At 40.7% G+C, this 25,667-nt stretch overlaps 2 protein-coding genes across 2 annotated transcripts in view; both read left to right on the forward strand.

Moving 5' to 3' along the window:
• Positions 1 to 293: 293 nt before the first annotated feature.
• Positions 294 to 5,173, forward strand: chrnb3a (cholinergic receptor nicotinic beta 3 subunit a). Its single transcript, XM_083925527.1, has 6 exons — positions 294 to 335; positions 1,536 to 1,645; positions 2,178 to 2,691; positions 3,779 to 3,969; positions 4,466 to 4,682; positions 4,955 to 5,173. The coding sequence occupies exons 1-6, from the start codon at positions 309 to 311 to the stop codon at positions 5,084 to 5,086; spliced, it is 1,191 nt and encodes a 396-aa protein (XP_083781653.1). The 5' UTR covers positions 294 to 308; the 3' UTR covers positions 5,087 to 5,173.
• Positions 5,174 to 13,638: 8,465 nt separating this feature from the next.
• The window catches only part of chrna8 (cholinergic receptor, nicotinic, alpha 8), a gene marked incomplete at both ends in the record, with an annotated part of 52,640 nt that continues 40,611 nt past the window's right edge, over positions 13,639 to 25,667 (forward strand). Inside the window, one exon of the mRNA XM_083934141.1 lies at positions 13,639 to 13,708. Within this exon, the coding sequence (XP_083790267.1) occupies positions 13,639 to 13,708 (70 nt within the window). The remainder of the gene's footprint in view (positions 13,709 to 25,667) is intronic.

Below are 25,667 nucleotides of genomic sequence, written 5' to 3' on the forward strand. Positions count from 1 at the left end.
AACTTTTGCTTCTCTCACTCATTTTATGTTTTACCCTGAAGCAAGGCACTTAACCCCAGAGATCTTCCAGTGTGCTTTCTTAGTGGCACGCATGAGAAGCAATTAACCCACATTGAAAAGAAAACCTTTCCTTCTAACTAGGTTTAAGTACTTTCTTTCATCCCACTCAAGTTTTTGTCTACAGCTTCTGGTTTGCTCCTCACCTCCTCATTAGCCTCTCTTATCCTTCACAGTAAGCACCACGAAGATGTATAAATAGTGAACATAATTCCTTCCCTGTCTTCCTGCAGGATGAAAAGAACCAACTGATGACTACAAATGTCTGGCTCTGGCAGGTAAAAATAAATGCCACCGTTTAAAAATGCACACTTTACATAGTTGTGACTGGATTGGTTAGGCTCTGATCACTTAATTTTATGAACCGCTTGATACGATTAATTCGCTCAAGTAGAGCTCACAAATTTAATGTAACTACTGCTACTGGAGGTATTAAACATTTTACACATTCATTCATCTTCAACCGCTTGACCCTGTCGGGGTCGCTGGGGGCTGGAGCCGATCCCAGCTGACATCGGGCGTGGGGCGGGGTCCACCCTGGACAGGACGCCAGTCTATCGCAGGGCACATAGAGACGAACGGAGACAGACAACCATTCACACCTACTGGCAATTTTTTAGAGTCATCAATTAACCTAACACGTGCAGGTCTTTTGGATTGTGGGAGGAAACCGGAGAACCTGGAGAAAACCCATGCAGACACGGGGAGAACAGTGCTAACCACTACACCACCGTATAGCCCACATTTTACACAAATTAAGTAAAACAAATAGAGCAACACATTAGAATAAGAGGAGAAAGGAGGAAAAAAACAAAAAAACTAAAGAAAATTACTTAACATTTTACACAAATTAAGTCATTTTCTTTAGTTTTTTGGTTTCTGTGTTTTTCATCCTTCTTTCTTCTCCTCTTATTCTAATGTGTTTTTCTATTTGTTTTATTTCATCTGGAGGTATTGTTATATGCTCCTTCACATGTAACAAGGTCAAGAGATACATACACATACTCACAGTATGTGTATGTATCTCTTGACCTTGTTAAATAGTACAAATTAGCATTTTTTGTATCATTCTGTTCATTTATTGGATAAAATGGCCCTAGCATATATAATTCAAATATAACATAAAATGGCATCAGCAAAATAAAATAATATAGCAGCATTAAAATAAATACATTTTAGCCTATGGAAATAAAGAATGTTCCGTAATCATTATTCCATCTTGATTAAACCAATTGGAAGTATAAAGGAAAATACAGCAATTTACAGGTTCTGCTTTTTTTTTTACTTATTAGTAGACTTTGCTAAAATAAAATAATTTGATCAGTAACATGGAAAAACAGTTTCCATTTGCTTAGTGCAGTTAGCAGTCCGGTGCTGTCCATGGTGCTGAAATGGAAGAGCTGCACTTAAAGACTTCTTAAGCTTTCCTAGAGTCTTATCGTGTTACTCATCATGCATTGTTATTTATTTATGTAAAGGAGTGGGTGGATGTGAAGCTGAAGTGGAACCCAGATGACTATGGAGGCATTACCTCCATCAGAGTGCCTTCAGAGACTATATGGCTGCCTGACATCGTCCTGTATGAAAAGTGAGTAATGAAGCACTCAGTAGCACATTCTGAGGGAGTGCCTGATAACTCAGATGCACATACAAGCAGTATGTTCTTGTATGTGCAGCAATTCCCTAGGGCCAGGTATCGTTAGAAAATTATAAAACCAGTACCAATACCAGTACCCTGAAAGTGATACTGATACTAATAGAGTACTTTATTTGATACCTTTTTTTCCTTCTTCATTCATTACTCATGATGTGAATGGAAGGATCTTGGCATGCTGAATTGCCAACTCCATCAAATACACCGCGCTCGACTTCACCACAACCCAGACAGTTTGGGTTGTAGCTGTTGCTGTAGTGGACCACACATAACATTAAATCACAACACTTGGCTCGATTGGCTGCGTGCAAAATCATACATAGTCGTTTTTTTTCTAATTCTGGGTAAAAAAAACGAATGCAGGTAATTCTGATGCTACTTGGTTATTTCAGTTGATACCTTGTCTGGTCTTAATGACCTTTCCTTATCACCACATACTTTTTCTCTCTTTCTCATCTTCTCCAAGTGCGGACGGTCGCTTTGAGGGTTCTTTAATGACCAAAGCAATTGTGCGCTGGGATGGTACCATAACATGGACTCCACCTGCCAGCTACAAGTCTGCCTGCACCATGGACGTCACCTTCTTCCCCTTCGACAGACAGAACTGCTCCATGAAGTTCGGTTCCTGGACTTACGATGGAAACATGGTGGACCTGGTTTTGGTGGATCATTACGTGGACCGTAAAGACTTCTTTGATAATGGCGAGTGGGAGATCCTCAATGCTACAGGAGTGAAGGGAAGCAGGAGGGATGAGGTGTACTGGTATCCGTTTGTCACCTACTCCTTCATCCTTAAGAGATTGCCCTTGTTCTATACCCTCTTCCTCATCATCCCATGCCTCGGCCTCTCCTTTCTGACTGTGCTGGTGTTTTATTTGCCATCAGATGAAGGAGAGAAACTGTCTCTTTCCACATCTGTGCTGGTGTCGCTCACTGTGTTCCTTCTGGTCATAGAAGAAATCATCCCTTCATCCTCAAAGGTGGGTCTCCTAAAGGGTTAGAAGTCAATGTTTGTTATTCTGTCTACTGGGCTGTCATTTTCCTACTTCTCCATTACTTTTTCCTGTGTTCAGTTATCCTAATTGTAATCTTAATTGCAGCATTCCCAGCTCACAACCACAGCCCTCTCAATTAACTGGAGCTTAAACTTTATGTCAACTCAATTAAGAAGCATTTGATTTCAGTCCAATACAGAAAAATCACTGAATTTTCACTTTACTTTATAGTCCACTGTTTCATGTGAGGATTATTTAATATCAAATCCTCCAACAATGCAACCCAAAAGTACTGAACATGAAATAGACACTAACAAAGCTTCAAGGATAAATTCTAATGACTTTGGTGATCCCTGATGTAGTGCCACCAGAGAGTCAAAGTTTTAACTCGTTCAGTAAAAAAGCTTGACTACTTTAGTCAACTACTTTATTTTCTGGAGCAACAATTTGAACATTCATGGTTCCGAGACAATAAATCCAAATGACTTTCCTGAACTCCTGAGTCCTTCCTCTAGTGTCACCATAAAGTTGACATTTTTGTTTGTGAGTGAAATATCTTGACAACCATTAGATGGATTGCTGTGAAATTTGCTATAAATGTTCAAGGTCTTGACAAATCAATTTGGTGATCCCTTTCATTTTCATCTAACGCTATCTTCAGCTCAAATATATATGTTCCCAATATTTTTGCTTAATGAGCAAATAAGAGCAAAACTACTGATGTTCCCACCCTGCTAGAAATAAATTTGTAATTTATATTTTGTGATGTATACGTAAATATTTTTAAAGGGGCACTTAAAAAAATTACCCCTGATGACATCATCAGGATTATGTTTTTCAAACTTTTAAAAGCTCTCTGCAGAGCCACAGGAGACATTGAACAGCTGTTTTTACATGCTGAGAGGTACAGTACTCCACCTGAAGTGAAAAATTGAACTTTGTGAGAAAAAAAATTCTCCTCATAAATATCATATTTTCTACATCCTTATTTTCTGAGGAAACAACAAACGTTTCAAACAATAGAGTTAAGTGTTTAACTGATTCAGTTAGCTTTGCATTTTTCTGTCTCTAGGTTATCCCACTGATCGGAGAATACCTGCTCTTCATCATGATCTTTGTCACTTTCTCCATCATCGTCACCGTCTTTGTGATTAACGTCCATCACCGTTCCTCTACAAGCTACCACCCCATGGCCCCCTGGGTAAAGAGCCTCTTCCTTCAGAGACTGCCCAGACTGCTGTGTATGAGGGGGCACACTGACAGGTAATCCTAGGACCAAGTGCAGTTTCAGGAATGGTTCAATGTTTTGAGAAAAATGCTTGTTTGCTTTCTTTCTAAGAGTTAAAGGGAAAGATTAGTATAGCTTAGCATAAAAATCTGAGATAGGGGAAACAACCTGCCTGGTAGTTAAGCAGTTGCAAGGCAATTAACTAAGAGCCCAGGAAGTTACTGCTCCTGGCCAAGAAAAAGTTAGAGCATTTGTGCAATAGCAAATTGTCATCTTTACACTTTAATTTTTATATAGATTATACAAGATATAACATGTTTATAAGCAGGTTTTTTGGTAGGCTGATGTTTCTTGCCTTTGGACAGAGCCTTGTTGGCTAAGCTAACTGGTTGCAGCGTCATATTTATCTTGCAGATATGAGAGTGGTAACTCTCAGCATGAAAGCAAATAAACATATTTCCCAAAATGTTGAATAGAATAGAATAATACATATTTAAAATGAATTCAACAGTCAGTGTCCATTATCCTCAGATACCACTTTCCAGATATGGAGATGCGAAGCCCGGAGCAGAAGCCCAGCAGAGGTGGGGGGAGGAGGGAGGCTCCTGGCCACAGTGGCGGTCAGCAGAGAGGCCCCCTCGCAGGGAAGGAGGATGAAAACCAAGCCTGGCTGGCGATGCTGGAGAAAGCCACAAATTCTGTACGCTACATCAGCCGTCACATCAAAAAGGAGCACTTCATACGAGAGGTGTGTGGGCAGACATGGGATCAAAGTGTTTGCTTGCATGTTGTACATTCCCTTTCCCCCCTCTTTTTTTAACTGGTACAGCTTATTGTTTGTTAAACAATAATATAACTTTAGAAGTTATATAACTGCTATCAAAATGACACATGGCCGTTCTTGTGTCCTGAATGAGGGACGCTTTCCCTGTGAAAAAGAGCTTGAAGCCTAACAGATTCACACCTGTGGACCTTGTTTTTTGTCCTGTCTATCTATCCCTCTCTCTCTGTCTCATTCAGGTTGTTCAAGACTGGAAGTTTGTGGCTCAGGTGTTGGACAGGATTTTCCTGTGGGCCTTCCTCACAGTGTCAATACTGGGAACTGTCCTCATCTTCACCCCTGCACTGCAGATGTACTTCAGCACACCTTGACAAACTCACAAATTCTACCCTAACAGCTCGTTCTTGTTTTCCATTTTGATCCTATCTGACGGTGACTTATTGATGAAGCTCAATAAAAAGTCCACACTGTATATTTATTTTGTAGAAACAATCTCAAGTTATAAAAACCTTTACCTCCATACAATATGGTATGCATCCTGCAATGACTACTGCTGTGTTCTAGATGCAACTTGTCCTTCATTGTAAGGTGCATGCACAGGAGTGCAAGCGGTGAAAGCAATAAGCAGGTTATAGTAGCGTGTGTCATTGGAAATCCACGTTTGTTATTCTGTTACATTGGTATTATACATGCCCAATATCACTTCATGAATAATGAGTTGTTTTTTTGTGTCACATGCACCATGTTGTCCAGCCAGCTGTACTCCACTGTAAGTGCTGTAATAATGATGCTGATAATTAAAAGAAATCTGATGTACAAAATCCATTTTCCTCTTTCTGAGGCTAACTTAATGCTTGCAACCAGGTCCAGTGGACAACGACCCCATTTGTCTTTATTAATTAAATTAGCTGCAAAGTTGTTTAGCAATGCTCTTTGCAACACAAACACAAATGAAATGCATTAGCTGCATTATTACATAATCACATTGTCCCATTTTGTAGATGGTTGTGCTTTCATTGTGCATATTTCTAAATTAATTGCTTATAGTTCAATCAGGAGAGACTTATATAGAGTAAAGATCAAATGAATGACATGATGCACAATGAATAAATTTAATTGTACAATTGTGATTTAATGTTGCGTCATAGTACAATAAGGGGGTAGTGATGATATTATTAGTTTAAGAACACCCCCCCTGGGGTAGACACTGGTGGTGGTGGAGAGAGCTGACTGGAGAGCTGGATGATGGGATGTGTAAGAGAACTGGGCATTGGATGTGATGGAGACTGGAGGTGAATGGGGTGGAGGAGAGTTGCATCAGTTTGTACTGAAATGAACTGGCAGCAGTATAGAGGAGAGCAGATTTAAAGTTTGGCAGTAATGATATAATAGGTTTAGGGAGTTGGCAAAATCTGGTTGGCTTAAACAGCATAAACAGTCTTCTTTATTGAACTTTCACTAAGTCAAGCTTATTTATATAGCACAATCCAGCAAGGCAATTCAAGGTGCTTCACATAGAACATTTAAACATATTTGAAAGAAACACATATAAAATCACATATACTGATAATCACAGATTAAATTACATTAAAATAAAATAAATAAGAAATAGGGAGAAGTTGAAATACAGTACATGCAGTTAAAATAATTTAAGTAAAGGCAGCGGAAAACAGAAAAGTCCTCAGTTTTGATTTAAAACAATTGAGAGTTTTGGCAGACCTGCACTTATCTTGAAGTTTGTTCCAGATATTTGATGCACATAACCTGAACGCTGCCTTTCCTTGTCTAGTTTTAACTCTGTGGATACAGAGCAGACCTGTCCCAGAGGATCTAAGAGGTCTGGATGGTTCATAGCTGAACAGAAGATCTGAAATGTATTTTTGGTTCTAAGCCATTCAATGCTTTATAAACCATTTCAATTATTTGACGGACAGTGTAGAGATCTGAAGACTGGAGTGATATGATCCACTTTTTTGGTCTTAGTGAGGACTTGAGCAGCAGCGTTCTGGTTTAACTGCAGCTGTGTGATCTACTTTTTACTAAGCTTCAGTATTAATACACGATGCAAAAAGAGTGGAAGAAACAGAGATCAATAATCTTGAACTATTTCTGTACTCAAGCATCATGAACTAGAGTATGGACGAGAGTAGCCCAGATGAAGTGGACCAATGAGGTTGTGTTTTTTGGCTGTAATGACACAGTATCGCCACTAAATGGCAGCAAACGTCTTTTTTTTTTGGCCAAAACAACAGCTGGTTTTGCTTCCCAACCTGCTTCACAGAAATAATGATGTGATAAAACAAAAATATGGTACATGAGCACACAAATAAGAAGTAAACACATTTCCTATCAGGATGCCATGGTACATATCAATATTTGTATATCATGTTGCAACACTAATGATGTATGTTGATTTACAGCATCAACACGGATGAAGAGCTGCATGGAAGAAGGTTGTTGTGATTCATGTCTGACAGAGCAGTGCAGAAATACAGGGAAAGGACACAGCAGACTACAGACCTGTACTATGAGATTAGATAAAACACATACTAGAGATTGAGACTTTTGTTAGTCTGAGCACATATTTTGCAGTGGTGAGGTATTGGGGGCCACATAACATTATACTGTCGCCCCCTCCTTCCGGTCAACTCTACTCAAACTTCCCAGAAGGCACATCTCATCAGTCGTAATTACGACTGGAGAAAGTGGCTCATTCTTTTCCCCCACACTTATTTTCCCAGCTGCCTGAGTTTGTCTATTTGAACGACTGCACACCTTCCGGGTATTAGCTGCTCTAACTTTTCATGTCTAGCCTTCAGGCTTTTTGTCATCCACCAAATATTGTGGTGGCAACTCCCAGTGATATCACAGCATTGTGTGAATTGGCCTAGTTTTGTGGTGACATGAGTTTGTTCTCTGACTTATTAAAAATAGCTGGCATGCTTAAGTGAAAGCCTCTCCCTAGATTCCCCTTCACTCAAACAGTCTGACCTCAGCCCACTCTTCTATTGTTCACAGCTACAGATCTGACTCAGGCAGACAGGTGTGTGTCTGTGTGTGTGTGAGAGAGAGAGAGACAACACGACAGACTGCGACAGAGCAGGGTTTGACCCCCTTAGGATTCCATTCAAATAAACAAGCTTTAAGGTCTTTGGATGTGAAAAAACCTGTGACCATAGGAGGCAACAAAAATGCTTTGAAGGAAACAGGCAAAAACCTATTGCATGTACTTACATTCTCTATGGTGCTGCAGCTTCATAATTTAATAATACCACATTGTATACAAAACCAGTTATTTGTATTAAAAGAGCAAATACCTGTGAACCTAAACACACTTTCTAAATTAAACTTAGCTGTTTAGCATAACAACATTTACCAGTTAGCACTAAAAAGTACAGCTGAGGGTGATGGGAATGTCATTGGTATTGGTATTTGGTCATAAACCAAAGCAGTGAAAAAAAGGAAATCTTGAATTGATGGTGGCACTAGACTAGATGAAAAGTTAAAGGGGACATACTTGTTTGTTTGGTTTCTACAATAACATGCTTTTGTTCAAAAAACACATTACATTGACCTACTGTCAGTCTGAACCTAGATGTTGAGCACTGACACTACGATGCAGACTGACATTACTATCCCTAGTGTATGGAGCCTACATATATTATCTTTATATTCACAGAGATTTCGAATCAATTGCAACATTTACCTTATGCCATAGGGCAATCTGATCCATCTGAGTGAACATTATTTACTAAGCTCAATCCTACACAGTCTGAATCCAACCTGACCTGCATTTATGTGTCAGGTATTGTGATTTACAGTCATGCACTGCTTGACAGTGACACTGTTGGAATAAACAATCACAGTTCAACCTTAACAACATTCAGAGAGCGTAGTTTTGCCTTTGTTTAGTATTGACTCGGGATGAGCATACTTTATATTCTGTGTTACTTTTTTATGTACAGCTCCAGTAGCAATGAAAAGATTGAAAATGTGATTATGGTAGCACTCTTGGAAATTGCTTGGTATATAGAAAGACTCGATTTTCTGCTTCACATCTGTTATCACTGCTGTGAATTGAAGCTCATCTGGATGGAAAGGCTGAAAAACATTCTCCACAAGGTCAGTCTACCATACATTCTTAATGAAGCAACCCCAGGTTGTACATCATGGGGAACGTACAGTGTAGAGTCCTGACTCTGTGGGTGTAAGCAGCTCTGTGAGAAAGCTTATCATGCATCCAGTTACTGATTGAAGTGGGACCAACAATGGGGACCAACAATAGAACCATGAACGGGGAAGAACAGCAGGGACCAAAAACGGGGACCAAAAACGGGGACCAAAAACGTCGACCAACAACGGCAACCAACAATGGCGGCCAACAACAGGGACCAAAGCAATACAATGTGCGTGTGAGCCTGTTCACTCCCTGACTACATGACTCAGACTGCCAGTAGCATTTGTAGCTGTAGGTGCTACAAAACATGTTCTGTGGCTCACCTTACTTTTCCCGTAGTGTGATATTGCTTTTCAAAGAAAACACAGTCCGACTGGATCATGACCTTTACCTTTTATGTCTTCTGTCATGAGAGTAGACAGTTTGAGAGAAAAAGTTTCAGTGATTTTTTTCACTCACTTAGACACAAGAGAAATAAAAGTGTTAATATGCATAGGGAGACCAAAGAGTCAAAGAGAAGGATTAGCTCTTGTGCTACTGTAAGAGGGACAATGACTGTGTTAATGGTTTTGGATTTAAAGACAAGGCTACGCTGCTTGTACATCTGTGTAAATAAATCTATGGTAAAGGTCATGTTGAAATTTTGCATTGAAGAACAGAGCAGGGTGGACATCAAAGCTTCATTCCTGGATTTGAAGGCACACTAAACAATATATTTATATCGAAAAAGAAAAGAAAAATACTCTGAGTAACAGAGCAGGCAGACAAACCGATAAACACAATATATGATGGTATCCACCTAGAACTTAATTGCAGACAAAGTTAGCAACAACATTTAACTGCTAAAAAGCCAGGATATTTAATTATTATTCAATTCAAGAGTTGGTGGAGACAAAAATAGAGCTAAAAGAAGTGAATATTGGACTTATACTCACTGAGACACAACTCCAAGTTGATGCTGTTGCTTCCTATCTACTGGATGTAAGTAGGCAAATGTTTGCGATAACACATCCTCACACTGTACATAAAAAAAGTAGGTTGATCACCAGTAACTCCCAGCATCAGGGTTTGTTATTCTTAGAAAAATCCTCTTTGGAAAAAAGAATACAGTTCATGTTTGTTTGCTTACCTTTTTGGCACATAATCAAACTATGTAAAGTATCAACAAACATAGGCTTTGTGCTCAAATTAAGGCTGAGCCGGTTCATGTTGATAGCTTTATTTTGTCAAGTGGGTAATGATTGAATACAGGAGTATATCCATTTGAGCTAATCCTAAAGCTAATAAGTGCTTCTTGTAATCATGTTTTCCAGACTGAGGACTAAGTATTCTTTTTCCCTTCAAAGTTTTTCTTGAACATGCAATTTTTTCATGTTTATTTATTTATTTTATGGCAAACTTGTTAGCAAAGTCCAATTTAGATAGATATTTTTTGTGTGTTGTGGTGTAGAGATGGATGCTGTTGGAACAGAGGAGGCCTGGCCCGTCAGAGGGGCAGAGGGAAGATGCAGAAGACAGCTACCCATCCAGAAGGAAATATATAATAAATCATTAAATAATTAAATATAGATACACACACACACACACACACACATACACACATATACGGTACATATACATACAGTATACTATATATATACTGTATACAGAGAGAGAGAGAGAGAGAGAGAGAGAGAGAGAGAGAGAGAGAGAGAGAGAGAGAGAGAGAGAGCGAGAGAGAGAGAGAGAGAGAGAGAGAGAGAGAGAGAGAGAGAGAGAGAGAGAGAGAGAGAGAGAGAGAGCGAGAGAGAGAGAGAGAGAGAGAGAGAGAGAGAGAGAGAGAGACGTGGAGCACATTGTGATTTAACATGAAGTATACTGAAACATGCAATGACATCAGCCTCAGCCTAAACCGCATGTCCAGCCATGCTGTTGCATATTGTTTGTATGTGTATGATATTTATGGAATGTGCTCGGGGCTGATATTTACTATGTAGTACTATATGTGCAGGGTAAAGGGAGGGGGTCTGGACAACAACAGACACATATACAGTATGCAGTACTATGCTGAAAATGAACAGGTGCACACAGAAAAAGGCCCATACAAACTCTCATAAATTCACAGGCTCACAATTACACACACACACACACGCATACACACACACACAGTACCGACTCCAATCCTTGCAGGCTCAGCCAAAGGGACATTTATTTAATGTGAACTGATGGAAGTCTACATACAGTACATGCAAAACACTGTGTCCAGACTGAAGCCAGAGGCAGACAGAAAAAAAAAGAGAGGGGGGGCGGGGGAGTTGGGTGGGGGTTTACACACTGAGGCTTATGCGAATAGGAGCAGGAGAGTGATAGATAGTGAGGGCTACAGTATCGCTTCAGGCGCTCTTGTAATGGTCTGAGGACATCACTGCATCCGATGCTCACAGGCACAACTGCAAGAGTTTCAGATCAGGGAAGTAGAGGAGGAGAGGAAACAGAGATGGAGGGAAAAGATAGATGGAAGACTGAGGAGGAGGAGGAGGAGGAGGAGGAGGAGGAGGAGGAGGAGCTGAGACAGTAAGATCAACGATGAATGGGTGGGTGTGGCAGATGGGTAGAGGGTAAAAGAAAGGAGAAAACTAAACAAAGTGAGAGTCAGTGAATGGGTGACTAAGAGGAAGACAGAGGGAGAGAGAAGAACATTAAGATGATGGTATCCAACAACTTAAAGCATCTCCATACAAGATAATGAGGCTGCACACTGACTCCACACACACGTTATAACTTTCCATCTCATGTCGTGGTTGAGTTAAGTGTGCTGCCCTGAAGATGTTTCTCTTCCTGCCGACAGCACCAGACTGACACTCAAGCTGTCTCGTTAGAGGTAATTATGGGTTGCAATATGCTTTAACAACTGGCCACATGCACCAAAATTCACCACACTGGATGGCTGCAGCGGTGATTAAAGATGCGTTCAGTGGTGCATGTTAACATGAAATTATATATCTGACTTAATTCATCATCTGCACCGCTGCTGTGCAGAACTGTCTGATACTCAAAATAGCAACATATAATGTCCTCGTTATAAAATGTGCAGTATTAGAGCTGATAGTTTAAATACTGAAATAGGAAATAGCACTGTTTGAAATCACATGTGCAAATTACCAAGGTGTTTTATAGAAACTTAACTAGGTAAAAAAAAACAATTTCACAAATTAGGAAGTAAATGTTGTGCAAAAGGGCTTTTTAAGGCCCCAAATTCATGTTGGAAACAAGGTTGTGAGTGGGTCTTCATAGAATAAAATAATGCAGATGAGTTGGGATCAACTGTTTCCTTACCACATGCTTAAATGTATGGCTAGAAATACATTATTGCACAAGTCATGGGCTCCTTATTAGCAGCCTAGAGAACCATTTGCAGATGCTGAGTGAACAGTTTTAGTTGAAATTAATGGGCCTTCATATTTGGATACTTTATGAATTGCTTCATATATCTATAGGCTAATATTAATGGCTAAACAGTTACATCATGAATTCCCATAAATTGCTTTTGATCAAAGCAATGGCTGGGTCCAACACCGACCTTCAGACTATTGTCTGGAAAACGAGTTGGTACCTATAAAACGAGTTGGTACCTACAGGAGAGAGTTGAGGATACCACAGGTGATGCCCTTGCAGTGAGAAAGTAAAGATTATGGCAATAAGACAATGAATGATGTATGAGATGGAAGATTAAGTTCATTCAGAAAGACTATCCTTTTGCATTCAGCCTGCTGTTTCATTTTCATACAACTTGCCATTCAACTCTATGGGGGGATTTATATTGCTGCTTCTCAGGGCAGACACCCCTCAATTACAAATGTTGAGTCTAAGCACAGAGGACTTTCTGCCAATACTTAATTATCACATATCATCTGTTATAACAGTTTTTTTTCTTCATTCACTTGTCAATCCTGATTGAAATATCATTATGAGGAAAAATAGGATAGTGAGAAAGAAGTGGGCTGTGTAAAAGTGGTTGACTACTTGCAAAAGAGGACAACACTGCTAAAAAGAGACTGAGAACCGTTATGAAGTAGAGCGATTCCATAGTGAAAAATAAAGAAAGTAATTACACCCCTTATCATTATATCAATATATTACAGTTCTTTATTGTCACTCAGTTGCATTGGACTCATCCAGTGAAAAGAGGACACTGATGAGGGCGTGATAGATGATCACGTTATGTTTGAAGGGAGTCCATGTTCACTACTCCAAATGCCATCTAAATCCTGCTGATCGGGTGTTTTTTGTGATGATTTTTTTGATTAAACATTTTCCTGAGTGAACAAAAAAAAGTTTTCTAAACTCGAGGGGAACGGGGGCGGAGGGGTCATGCCGCCCTCTGTTGGGAAATCCTGCGTGCGTGTGCATCTTTTCTATAGTGATCATCATGCATAAAACAGATGAGGATGAGCCAGACATGACTGGTGGGGACAAACACTGACGAAGTTGTATGCATTGCGCAGAAGCAGCCGGCGGACGCGGACAGGTGGTGGTCGTCATCAGGAAACACGCAGAGGACACGCTCGTCATGGGGGAGAGAAAAGGAATCCAAAGCGACCTTTGAACACCAGGGGACAGACATCAGCGGGTGCGAGAGAGAGAGAGAGAGAGAGAGAGAGATAGAGAGAGAGGGAAAGGGCAGCACCAGCAGACTGACAGAGCTGCACTCCATCGAAGTTTGACATCCCCGGCGGGCTACGTAGGGAGTTCTGTTCCGCCGCTGCCATGGACCCTCGGAAGTGTACTGGATCTGTATTGATTGGAGTTTACCTGTGGGCGACATTCTGCTGTCAAGGTGGGTCACGGATGGAGCCTTTGGTCTGTTTTCTGCCTGTCAGAGGATGTAGAGACTAAAAGAAAAAGATGCAGTCAGGCATCTTGTCTTTAATATTTTTGGCACATGAGCGGCATTTCCATAAACATTTGTCAGAAAGATTAGAGCTGCAGTTCGGCTTAGTCCGGCTGTGCTCTGCACATTTGGCGTGACAGGAGCATCTACTGTCAAAGGCATGCTCTGGAGGCGTCCCGTATTAGACATGCTTCTTAAGTAAAACGCATGATAATACTCATTCAGAAAGGGAATTTAAATGAGAGCTTCTCACAGCTAAGTACAGCAGTTTTTATGTTCGCTATAATATGCGTAAAGGCGGCTGAATCCCTTAAGATCACAACTGTTTAATAAACTGCCGTATTACTAAAGTGCAAGCTTGCAGCGCGTGGTTCACTGAGTATAAGTGCGCGCACGCGAGTGAGCCTTCTTTGATTGTCCGACAACATCTGGCCCCGAATAAGGAGGGCGTCCCGCCGTGGATGCACGAAGCCCATTGGGACCGTCCATCCCTTCAGTGTAATCTGCAGCTAAAGGATTGTTAGATACGTGACAACATTGGAGCAGAGCCAGAGGACCCTAAGAGGAGGTTAAATCTCTGTAATGTGTTTGGTTTCCTGGTTTACATTCTATTCCTATTCTGTAGGCTGTATGGGTGGATATGGTTTAAAAAACACGTTTTACTTGCGCAATCATGTTTTACTGCTTTGTCTGACTGAAGTAAGAAGAGGAAAATGGAAAAGGTCTTGACACAAAGACACATTGCACAACCTCTGTTTCCTTACATATAAGCTCTAATACGCACACATGTGAGGGTAAAAATAAGAGGCTCCTCTCTGGTGTTGTATCTTCACATATTCTACCAACAGGTTGCTGAGTGTTGTAGACTATCATACAGACTGCACACTGACGTTAAAGAGGACTTTACCTAATGGGTATTAAAGTTGCTGTACTCTAAATATTTAAAAAAAAAAAAGCTGGGCTTGGATTGTCTCCACAACAACTTACCCCAATATGTGAAATAATTATGTTTTTTCATGGCAGCATTAACATGCACATACAGAGAAGCTTGTGTTATAACACCCCACAAAGGGAGAGTGATGCTGTCTCTGCTCAGGACGCCATTACTCCACTATATCTCTACATACTGCTTTATTAATGTTAGAAATATCAAGTAGTGCCTTTTACAGTTATCCTGGAAACCAGATGAATCTGCCAAACCTATGTTTCATTTGTTGTGGCAGATAGGTCTGGCCCCTCTCCTATTCAGAAAGATTTCCAGCCAACCTGGCCCTGTGCGGACCAAACACAACCGTTTATCTCATGTGGGGTGGGTTAAAGACAATGACTGACAGTGTCACCATGCATTCTGCAGGTACGTTCAGCGCAGTTACGCAGGCTAACAAAACTCAGATCAAGCTGTCAAACTAGGCAGTGCTGATCAAATATGACTCGATATTCTGTGATTGTATTGCCTATTTCTTGCATAAAATGTTTTCAGAAATGCATTTTAGTGTACTGTTTAGCTCAAATTTGGAAAGTTTATTACCAGGTAACCTTTTTTTTAACTGAACAAGCGCCTCCATTTCGTTGCTGTGACTGGTTGTAGGTTGCATTACCTTGGAAATCGAAAATTAACTTAGAGGGCCCCAAATAATAAGCATTTATGAATTAATATGCTAATAGTTAATGCAATTAAAAAGTGATCTGCGTTAATCTATAGGGGTAGAAATCACAGAGTAACTCACAATATGAAACTATCACGATAGGTTGCATAACGATAATAACACAATACAGCTATACTTGATACATTGCATGATAATCTACATCACAATATCTGTGTAACTGAAGAAGAAAAAAAATAGCCATAAAAAGACAGATAGCAGAAATGATGTATTTATTCTCCTCATTGTGATGTCGGTTTCACAGAATTTGACCACTGAGATGAAACAATGTACAACAAAGTGCATAGAATCTTAGCTTTCCACATTGCCACACACACACACACACACACACACACACACACACACACACACAAACACACTGAATACAATGTGTCCATGTCCACGTGTGACATCATTCCAAAGTAAAACAGCCATAAACTGGAAAAAGGCCGAACCACCAGTAAGTAGAACAGTTCAGAGGTTAAAATGTTTGAAGGAAGGATACAACTTTGCCACACTAAAAGCTTTTCAATATGTGTAAATTAAGTTTTCATCAAACAAAAGAATGAATGAATGCAAAACGGCAATGGAACATAGTGATGCCCTCCCCCGCTAAATACATCCTAGAGCAGTTTGACAGACACCATCAGATATTCCTCATATCATCATGTGTTAACATCGTTGAACCGCCTAAAAAAATGTTTGAGTTCATAGCACCAAGTAGATTTCTACCTTTTTTTCTCCCTCAATGAAGAGAAGGCTCTCCTTTATTAGGGAGGGATATGGTGTCCTACTAGACCATTCTAGGAGGACTACAGCTCATTCGTAAGTACAAGATGATACACTCCCTGTTGGCCACATAATTAGCTGTTTGTATTATTATGTTCACCCTCTGTTCCAGTTGCATTCCCTTCTCAGGGTACAATGTGTGAACACAGTCTTGCCATTACTCACTGAACATGTGATTATCTGAATTTGCATTTGACTCACAGAAGAGATTTTTACAACAGTGGTTGGTACTAGTTCTTACTCTGGAACAAACCATGAAACACTGGACCATAAAACACTTACTGTAGTACACTATAAAAGTTGGGGCAAGATCAGCTTAAAACTATTTCTTGTTGTTGTCACTGCTCCAATGTGGTGCGTAATCGCTCTCCAGAAATTCTGTGAAATGTGTGTCCAAGTTTTGGATGTCCAAAATATAATTTTTTTGCTTCTGCATTCGATTAGAAGCGACCTTTGTTGAAAATGTAGCACAAAAGACAGTATTGACTGAATGTAAATGGAATTGAATAACATGGGTCTTCATCCAGGGTGACTCAGTTCTTCTCTATGGTTGATGATTATGGTGCATTCTAATAATCTCAAAAGTCAGAAGCTGGAGATGGGAGTGACGCCACAACCAGGCTGACCACGTTCCCGTAAAAAAAGGAAAACTGCTGTTTGACAGTGAGGTTTGATCAAGCCAGGTAAGTCATTGTTAGCAACACCAGTTGATAACGCATTACTCTATGCAGTGTTTCATATTGCAAATCCAAACACTGTACTAGCATGGCCACAGATAGAAGTTGGGCAGCACTGTGTTTGTGACTGATTTATGAGACACAAATAAAACAGAAGATGCTGTTAATGCACAGAGCAGCCATCTTGGGTTTTTAGGCTGGGGTCGTTGGAGTTCTCACGACTTTCCAAGTTACAAATCCGATTTCAGGGATGTTCCGAGTTCAGCTAATATGTAACCATTAAAACTTGCATGATGCTTGAGACTACTCTGCATTAAATAATCATGTGTGTACTCCAAGGTCAGAGGAAATGCCCCTTGAAATATGTTTTCACAAGCTACAAAATTACCTTGTTTCATATTCTTTAGGAATAGTTAACCCAGTCAGATTCTGTTCTACAGTCTTCTTTGCTTCTTAGATATGTTTATCTCATACAGATATGCGTGAACCAGCTGCTTTAATGTGATTTGATTTTTTATCTTGGCCAAGTTTCCTCAATGACTGCTTGAGGCTAATCAATATTTAATCTATTTTGCGATGAGATAGTTTCTGTGAGTGTTGTCATGTTCCTAAGTTGAATGATATCTAGCTTCCAGTCAATTCCAGCATCAGATTGCAGGTACTTTTCTATAGCTGTGCATCTGTTGAAAGGAGAAATATTTGAGATGATCACTATAATAACAAGTCTATATGATAATATGAATAATACATTATTTGCACCGGCAACATTAATGTGAAAAATAATAGCAACATCCATCAAGCAAAATGTAATTGTGCTTAAGCAATTATGCATAAGCCAACATGTGTATATACAGAAGATATAGTAGCAACAAAATGTTGGACTACACATTACAGCCTGTATGAAATAGTGTCTCAGGCTTTTTTTGTGCTTTATCCCATCAGCTACTGTCCTGTTGTCAATACTTAGAGCATGTTGTCTCTCATTTTCATTGCATTCCCTCAAATGGTCGTGATGACAATGGTTCGTTGTGTATTATACGTCTTTTATTTACTGTGTTTGATTTATAGAATTGTGTTACGGCTCGTCAAGGAGTTGGACCCAAAAGCGGGAGACTGAACACAGAAGTTTATTAACAAAGTCCAAAAATTAACAGAAAGTGTCCAAAAGGGATTAACACAAGGTGTCCGCGTAGGCAGGCGACTGGAGGCTGGAGGCGGGCTGGAGGCGGGCGCGTGGCAGGCGCGTGGCAGGCAGGGCGGCGAGGCACCGAGCTGACGAGGGGGACAAAACAGAGTTAGTGCCAGAATAATCTTTTGAGCTGCCCTTTCTCCACCATGTAACCTAAAAAACGGATGAGACCTGCCGCCAGGGAGTTGTTGATGTAGGTTTCCATGGCATCTTTTTCTGGTTTGCTGAGGTTCTGGTCGGAAGAGGGGAGCCTAGGAGTAGGTCTTGGTATTGCTGTCGTCCAATCTATGTGGGGGTTATGTTTCTTTAACCAGGGCAACCCGAGGACTATGGGGGTCAAGGGAGATGTGATTACATATAGTTCAATGTATTCTTGGTGGTTGCCCGACAAAGTTAGCTTCAGTGGTTCAGTTCTGTGGGTGACGACGTTCATTTGTCGGCTATCTAGGGCTAAAACCTCTTTGGGGCCTTCTAGTTCAGTCACCAGGAAGCCATGTTGCTCCACCAGGCTAGAGTTAATGAAGTTGTTGTCCGCCCCACTGTCTACTAAGGCTTGGACTGGAATTGTCTGTTGAGTGTCTCTTGTGTGTTTAACATACCTTTTACCTGGACCCGGGCAGAGGAGGAGGAGGATCCGCTCATCAGTGCCCCCCTTTTCACTGATGAGCCCGGTCTTTTGGCACCTCCGGGCATCGGGCGAGAAAATGTCCCTCCTGGGCACAATAGATGCAGAGCTGGTTGTGGAGGCGCCGCTGTCTCTCCGCAGGAGCAAGCCGGGCTCGCCCCAGCTGCATGGGCTCCTCAGGAGATGCCGGGGCAGGCTCTTCTGGGAAAGTCTCCAGTAGGGCAGGATGAGGGAAAGGCGGTGGTGAAGGGGCCGCTGTGGCGGAGTAGACAGGCGAGTGGGAGAAAGAGCGGAACCTCTGCCTGCCCGTCCTTTCCCTACGCATCTCTCTCATCCAGTTATCTAGACGGGTGGCCAATTCCATCAGCTCCCTCAACGACGGGGTCTGGTCCCTCACCACTAACTCGTCCTTTATATACCCTGACAACCCTTTTAAAAACACGGCTTGGAGAGCGGACTCGAAATGAGCCAGTCCGCAAGCGAACCCATCCGCCCCCTGAGCTGGTGGACGTTGGTGGCGAGATACCGGACTTGCTCCAGATCCTGCCTCAGCGTGGTATCGTGTTGCCCCACCAGGGTGCCCTGGTTTGTGAGGGCGTGCCTCATGCGCTCGGTCTCCGCTGGGTCCATTTTTGGCCAGATAATTCTGTTACGGATCTTCAAGGAGTTGGACGCAAAAGCTGGAGACTGAGAGAATGAACCCAGGAGTTTATTAACAAAGTCCAAAAATTAACAGAAAGTGTCCAAAAGGGATTAACACAAGGTGTCCGCGTAGGCAGGCGGCTGGAGGCTGGAGGCGGGGGCGTGGCAGGCAGGGCGGCGAGGCACCGAGATGATGAGGAGGACAAAACAGAGTTAGTGCCAGAATAATCTTCAAATGTTAACGAGTTACCAAGACGCTGAGAACGCTGGCAACAAGCTCTACCGATGAGACGGAATTATCTGGCACAGGAGTGGAGTCAGAGCTGGCTTCTTATGGAGCAGGTGATTAAGTGGAGATGGGAACCAGGTGTGCCTCGTCGGCTTGCCTGAGTGGATCAGCCCCGCCTCCTGGCGCTCTCCACACTGAAAGTAAAGAATCTCAGAAAAGAGCAGAGTGCACACAAACATACGTCCCCGAATAAATCGGGGCAGACCGAGCCATGACAGAATTGTTTTTCATGTGCTCATTCATTTTGCCTCTTGGGGACATTAAACATTGACGCTGCTCTGGCAATGTCCTACTAATGTCCCTTAGAGTAAAGTTAATATTGCTGCGAGCAGCAGGCTGTTAGGGCTGCCCTTCTGTGTCCCTGAAAGTTCCAATATGGTGCCCACTGAAATGGGGAAAACCCGGATTAGGATTTTGCTTTGGGGTGTAAGGTTTAAATAGTTTCTGCAGCTGCTCCTAAGCATGACCTGCAAAGAAGCTGTGGGTTTGCACATTACATTTTATGACTTCAGATCATACTGTGTGTGTGTTCGTGTGTGTGTGTGTGTGTGTGTGTGTGCGTGAGTGCGTGTGTGTGTGTGTGTGTGTGTGTGTGTGTGTGTGTGTGTGCGTGTGCGTGTGCGTGCGCCTGTGCGTGTGCGTGGGTGTGTGCGTGGGTGTGCGTGGGTGTGCGAGTGCTGTGGTTAGCCAAACAAAGTAGTTTATATGTACTCTTATTTAATGTTGGTCAAATTTTGTGTTTGAGATACAGTATGTCTTATGCTGTGTTCAAACGGAAGCGATAGAGGTGATGATTACATAAAAAGTCTGTTACTTGCGTTACTTGCGTTACCGTGTTACTTGCGTTACCGTGTTACTTGCGTTACTCACGATGCGAGAATCGATCGACATTCGCGTCCATCACCTACAACATGCAAGTTGTAAATATTGAACTTTTCAGCAGAATCGCGTGACGCTGTGGCGCATCAGCCAATGAGAAGGGAGGAGGGGGTGAGGAGGGGTTGCGAGTGTTGGAGAAGATAAAAGTTGCTGTATGTGGGTACCCAGAGCTACCACAGGTAAACAGGTACGATGCAGAAATGGTGGTTATCTCAGCCATGGTTGATAAAAGCAAGAAGACAGCGGGTGAAAAATATTTTTATAGGCAGATTCGCAGCAGCATTGCGTTGATGACTCAATTGGCACATTTTGCGCGATGGTCCAAATATGATCAAAATATGATCAAAGAGAGCTTTACTTGCTTTTCTTGGGATTTCCTGGCATCTATCACATCCAGTCTGAACGCAGCATTAATGCTCTAGCATTCACTGGCACCATTGTTTTACTAGTGGAAGGTCACATAGTTATCTGGTTGATGTGTTGATGTTTAGACTTGAAAAAACACACATATTGCCTGCAGCCTATAGGGAATGTGCTTTATCAGGAACATGTCATTGATGCAAATAACTTATTGCCCTAGAAAATGACACTTCATGTTAACTAGTGCAGTGCACGTTTTAAGTGCGTACCTATGGGGAACAGGAAAATTGCTAAGCTCCCACAATTTCTGTTTGCAGTGCTCTTGAGAACAGCTCATCAAATCAACTCTACTCTAAAGTCCCTTAGATCCTCTGTAATACAACTACTAAATTAAGTCGATTGAATTTACAGTTCTTAAAATATGCGGACATGCTGAAAATGAAATCTTGATCTCAATGGGACTTACCTGATTAAATAAAGATTTGAATAAATAACCAAAATCATGCATACATGTACAGACACAGATTCCTTCCTTCACAGTTCGATGATGCTGCTACAGAGCCAACTATTAACTAAATGGCACCAACTGTTTCATGGACATCATACCTACATATGTCGAGCAAATGTGCTTGAATTTGCACAAAGGTATGACATTTTTAAGCCCTGCTCACCCTGTTGAGGGCCAGTTCTAGCAGAACTGTATGGAACATCAAAGATCTGAAAAAGTTATTATTATTTTTTCCCTGCTTGGTCCAGAGATGATCTGTAGCAATTTTGGTGTCCCTTCAAAATGTGTAGTTGGAGTGGCAAAAAAAATAGATCTTAGCACAAACAGGATTTTGCCTTGACTCACAGAATCCGGACAACAAAAAAAATGTTCCTCAGACTTAGTATTCAACAGTTACGAGCCAAAGCAAAAAGTCTCCCTGTTTTATAGTTAGATAAGTACATGAGCACTTTATGTGTCTTTGTGTGTGGACATCCAGATAAATATCACAAATATCACAGCTGCGCAAAGAGAGGAAGAGACGTGATGCTTATAGATGCACAGGTGTTCTTGTGTACCTGTTTCATCTTGAAATGTTTTTACATAACCATAATTATAAGACAGCCCTCCTATTTTAGAAAACTATTTTTTGAAGACCAAATTTTGTTTTAATAAAGAAATAATTGTATTTGCAAATAAGGCTTATAAAACACATTGAACACCTTCAGCTGAATAACGGCTCTCATAATGGCTGTTCCCTCACTCCTCTTTTCATTAACATACTCACTCACTCTCCTTCAATCTCCAGGAAGCGGTCGTTTTGAGGAACACAATAAGATTTTCTCTGACTGTTTGCATTTTTTTTTGGCTGCTTGACGGTTGTTTGATGACTCAGCGGCGTTAATCCCTGCTATCTTAAAATTAGCGTTACTCCTCCTCAGTTGTTGGCTAAATTGGCTGACTTTTGAGACACGTTTTTCAGGACGATTACTGTCTCTCCAACTTTCAGGCACCTGTCGCTGTAAGTTACTTGTCACTGAATTTTTTCACTGAACTGTTTCACATGAGCTTTGGATTTACACATGGGAATACCTGAGGCGGGTTTTGTCTCACAGTGATTTGTTACACATGTGAGGGTCATTGTCTTTGACAGGAAAAAATGAGCACCATGGACACTAAGTCTGTAAAAATGATTTTGAAGGCAGCGAGTCATTTCAAGGGTGAAGGACTCATAAATTGAATTGCCTGTGTCTACTGCTGCTGCACTCCAGCAATGAAAGACACCCGTTTTATTTCTGTACAATATAACTGAGCTTTAATGATTGAGGATTGAATTAGTCCCCCAGTTGGCTCTGAAATTGAAATATAAGAGGTTTCAATGGCATGAGAAAGATATATGATATATGGGCATTTGAAATGGATAGATGCCTACAGGCTACATTAAAGCTCTGTCTGTATTGGCTCTGGATCATGGAGCAAATTAGTGAGTTCTGGTTTTATTGCTGTAAATTGAAAGGACAACAGTTGCAATCTGGGAGATGCAAGAGAGGAAATAAGTATATTTTAGTCGAGAAAGACTGGGAAGCTCTGAGGGTGAGATGAATATTAGGACAATGAGGGTTTTGCAGGAAACACAGAGGATAATACCTCCCATAGTGCTTGAAATGTCTTAAATGTGTGGAATGTAGTCAAATTAAGTCTTTAAGCTTAAAAAGCTCAAGCTTTTTTGAAAATGGATGAATGTCAATGTGTCTAGCCAGGCCAATCTGCAGAACCCATGTTTCATTTCAACATATTCAGACCATAAACATCAACTCTTCTTAAAATTTAAAAAAAATAACGCAACCAGTGCACATTTGCCTTGTGGAACTTAGTGGTGTTGAAATGTGTTGCTGAATGTGTCTGAAAAATACAACGGCATTCTTTTTCTGTATTGCAGTAGAGCTACAACAATTGGTTGATTAACTGATTATATCAGTAAATCTGCCACTACTTTGAGGTCTCGATTAACCATTTGAGGGATATTTTTTAAGCAAAAATGCCAAACATTTGGTAACAGTCTTGCTTCTGATATGACCACTGCTATCTTTGTCCTACATTTTAGCACTAGATAGCTGGATAGATCAAGTGATGACTCTTTGGCTCTTGGATGGACATTTGTCAAAATGATTATTGAGAAAATAATCCTCAGATTAATTGGTAAAAAAGATAATAGTAAACCGCATCCCTATATTGCAGAAATGCCACTTACAAATCACTGCCCTCCCTGACCCAAAACAGTGAGTGGTATTTATATTCCAATATTTTTTTTAATAGTGCTGTGAGCATTATGTTGATTTTCAGCACAGTCCTGCTCACACAGCTACTCTTGACAACCACAGCCTTTTAAGCAACCTCTTTTAGATTATTCACATCAGATAAAATAAGAGTTTACAAATCCCCAGAGGGGAAATTCACATGTTACAGCAGCACATAAAATACAGACAAAAGAGGTAGGACAACACATGATTAAATTCTAGTCCCCCCTCTCAGATCACAACTAAAACAATGGAATAATGGCGGCATCCTTAACAACACTCATGGAAAAGTGACTGTTCCAATGAAATGTGGGAATCCATAAATTGGGAGCATGTAGCATGAGTGGAGAAACAGAAACACACTGGCATCTATACATATCAAAGGACTCAAAGGAGAGGAGGTGTACAAGAAGGAAAGGAAGAGAAACTTTTTTCCGTTTACATTCTCCACACTGCCGTCATGGTCCTCCGGGCTACAGTACACAACAAAATGAGACGGTAATCCTGTTTTCCTTAAAACCCTAGTGGCCTCCTTTAACATGGTGGGTCACACTGTCAGCCAAGTACAGTACACTGATGTTGAGCTATCTTTTTATTCTCATCCCTCACAACAATCATTTTACAGCGCCTTTTCTTTTTCTAGCAGTCTTTCATGAGGACACAAGCTTTGAGGCTTTTTCTTCACTCTTTTCAATGAATGGTTTACAACTATCGACTGTCCCTGTGTCTGTCCCTCTATTCATCCACTCAAACATCTATTATGCAACATCACTGAATGTATACTGAGGCGAAGCATGTTTGTTTGTATAGCACCTTTCATAAAGGTTATACAAAGTGCTTTACATATAACAAAAAAAGGCACAGTGATTGACACTGCTTTCTTTTTCTTGTCTGTCAAAGACTGTAATCAAAACAGGGCTAGGGTACGGCAAATATTGCATTCACTCTCTCCACGGTAGAGTTTGTGAAACACGGAGTAAAATAAAAGTTAGATTCAGATCTATATGAATCCTTTCTAATTGAGTCCAAGCAATGATTACAACACCCAGGTGGAAAAAAGTAGTAGCTAGAAATGTGTACCATTGATGAATAAGTTCTAGCCAGTTATGACAGATTATGACAAGTTGCCCCTACAGATGTTTTCACAAAGTATAGGGCTGGTTATTGTATTTTTAGATTAAAGTGCTGTCATTTAAAAAAGAAAAAAGAAAAATCATGTTTTTGTTTTTTTAGAGACATACCACATTACAGGCTTGACCTTACAAAACAAATAGAAGCTCAGTCTAACAACAGAAATACAGTAAGTGTTTATTGATCCACAGTTTACACCTCTATCATTTAAAAAACAAATTCAGATTGAATGTGAAAAAGCATATGGTCACCTAAAAGGGTCACAACAAGAAGCTGCATGTTTGATAGAAATATCATGTTACAGTGCCCCCCTGGCATGACTGAAAAAGCATTGTGACATTTAGTGTTTTTCTTAAGGTTGAATATTTATGTTTCTCTAATATCGCTTAACGGCAGGTAAATAAGCAATGTCTCACATCTGTTTCACCGCTGATCACATCAACGATGGGTGAGGATGGTTGAGGTCAGCAAAAAAAAGATTTTCTTTGGGTGTCATGCTATTTTTACAGCACTTTTCAGAACACTGGTACAAGTGCTTCACTTTGTTGAACCAGGATTAAAACAATTTAGGACAAGGCAACTAAAATCAGACGACTAAAATGATACAAAAACTAGAAAGGCATGTCCTACCTCACAAATGTTAGGAAAACAAGGTTAATGGAAGTGAAAAATAACTCAATTCTGGTTTTAGCTTTAAAATTGAATGTTTAATTAAAATCAGGCCAGTAGTTTTTCTGTAATACTGCTGACAAACAAACAAACAAACAAACAGATAAACCAAGCCAAAACATGACCTTCTTGGTGGAGGTAATAAACTAAAAAATAAAATGTCACATTTTGCATTTTTGTGAGTTCAGAGCTCAGGTCCTGACTGCAAAAGCCTGGTTACCTATAGTC

Source organism: Echiichthys vipera (genome assembly GCF_963691815.1).
Source record: "Echiichthys vipera genome assembly, chromosome: 2".
Lineage (NCBI taxonomy): Eukaryota > Metazoa > Chordata > Actinopteri > Perciformes > Trachinidae > Echiichthys > Echiichthys vipera.

Coding starts and splice junctions, on each gene's coding strand:
- chrnb3a (XM_083925527.1), top strand. CDS start 309: ATGACTACAAATGTCTGGCTCTGGCAG. Junction 336..1,535: donor CAAATGTCTGGCTCTGGCAG/GTAAAAATAAAT, acceptor ATTTATGTAAAG/GAGTGGGTGGATGTGAAGCT. Junction 3,970..4,465: donor ATGAGGGGGCACACTGACAG/GTAATCCTAGGA, acceptor CATTATCCTCAG/ATACCACTTTCCAGATATGG.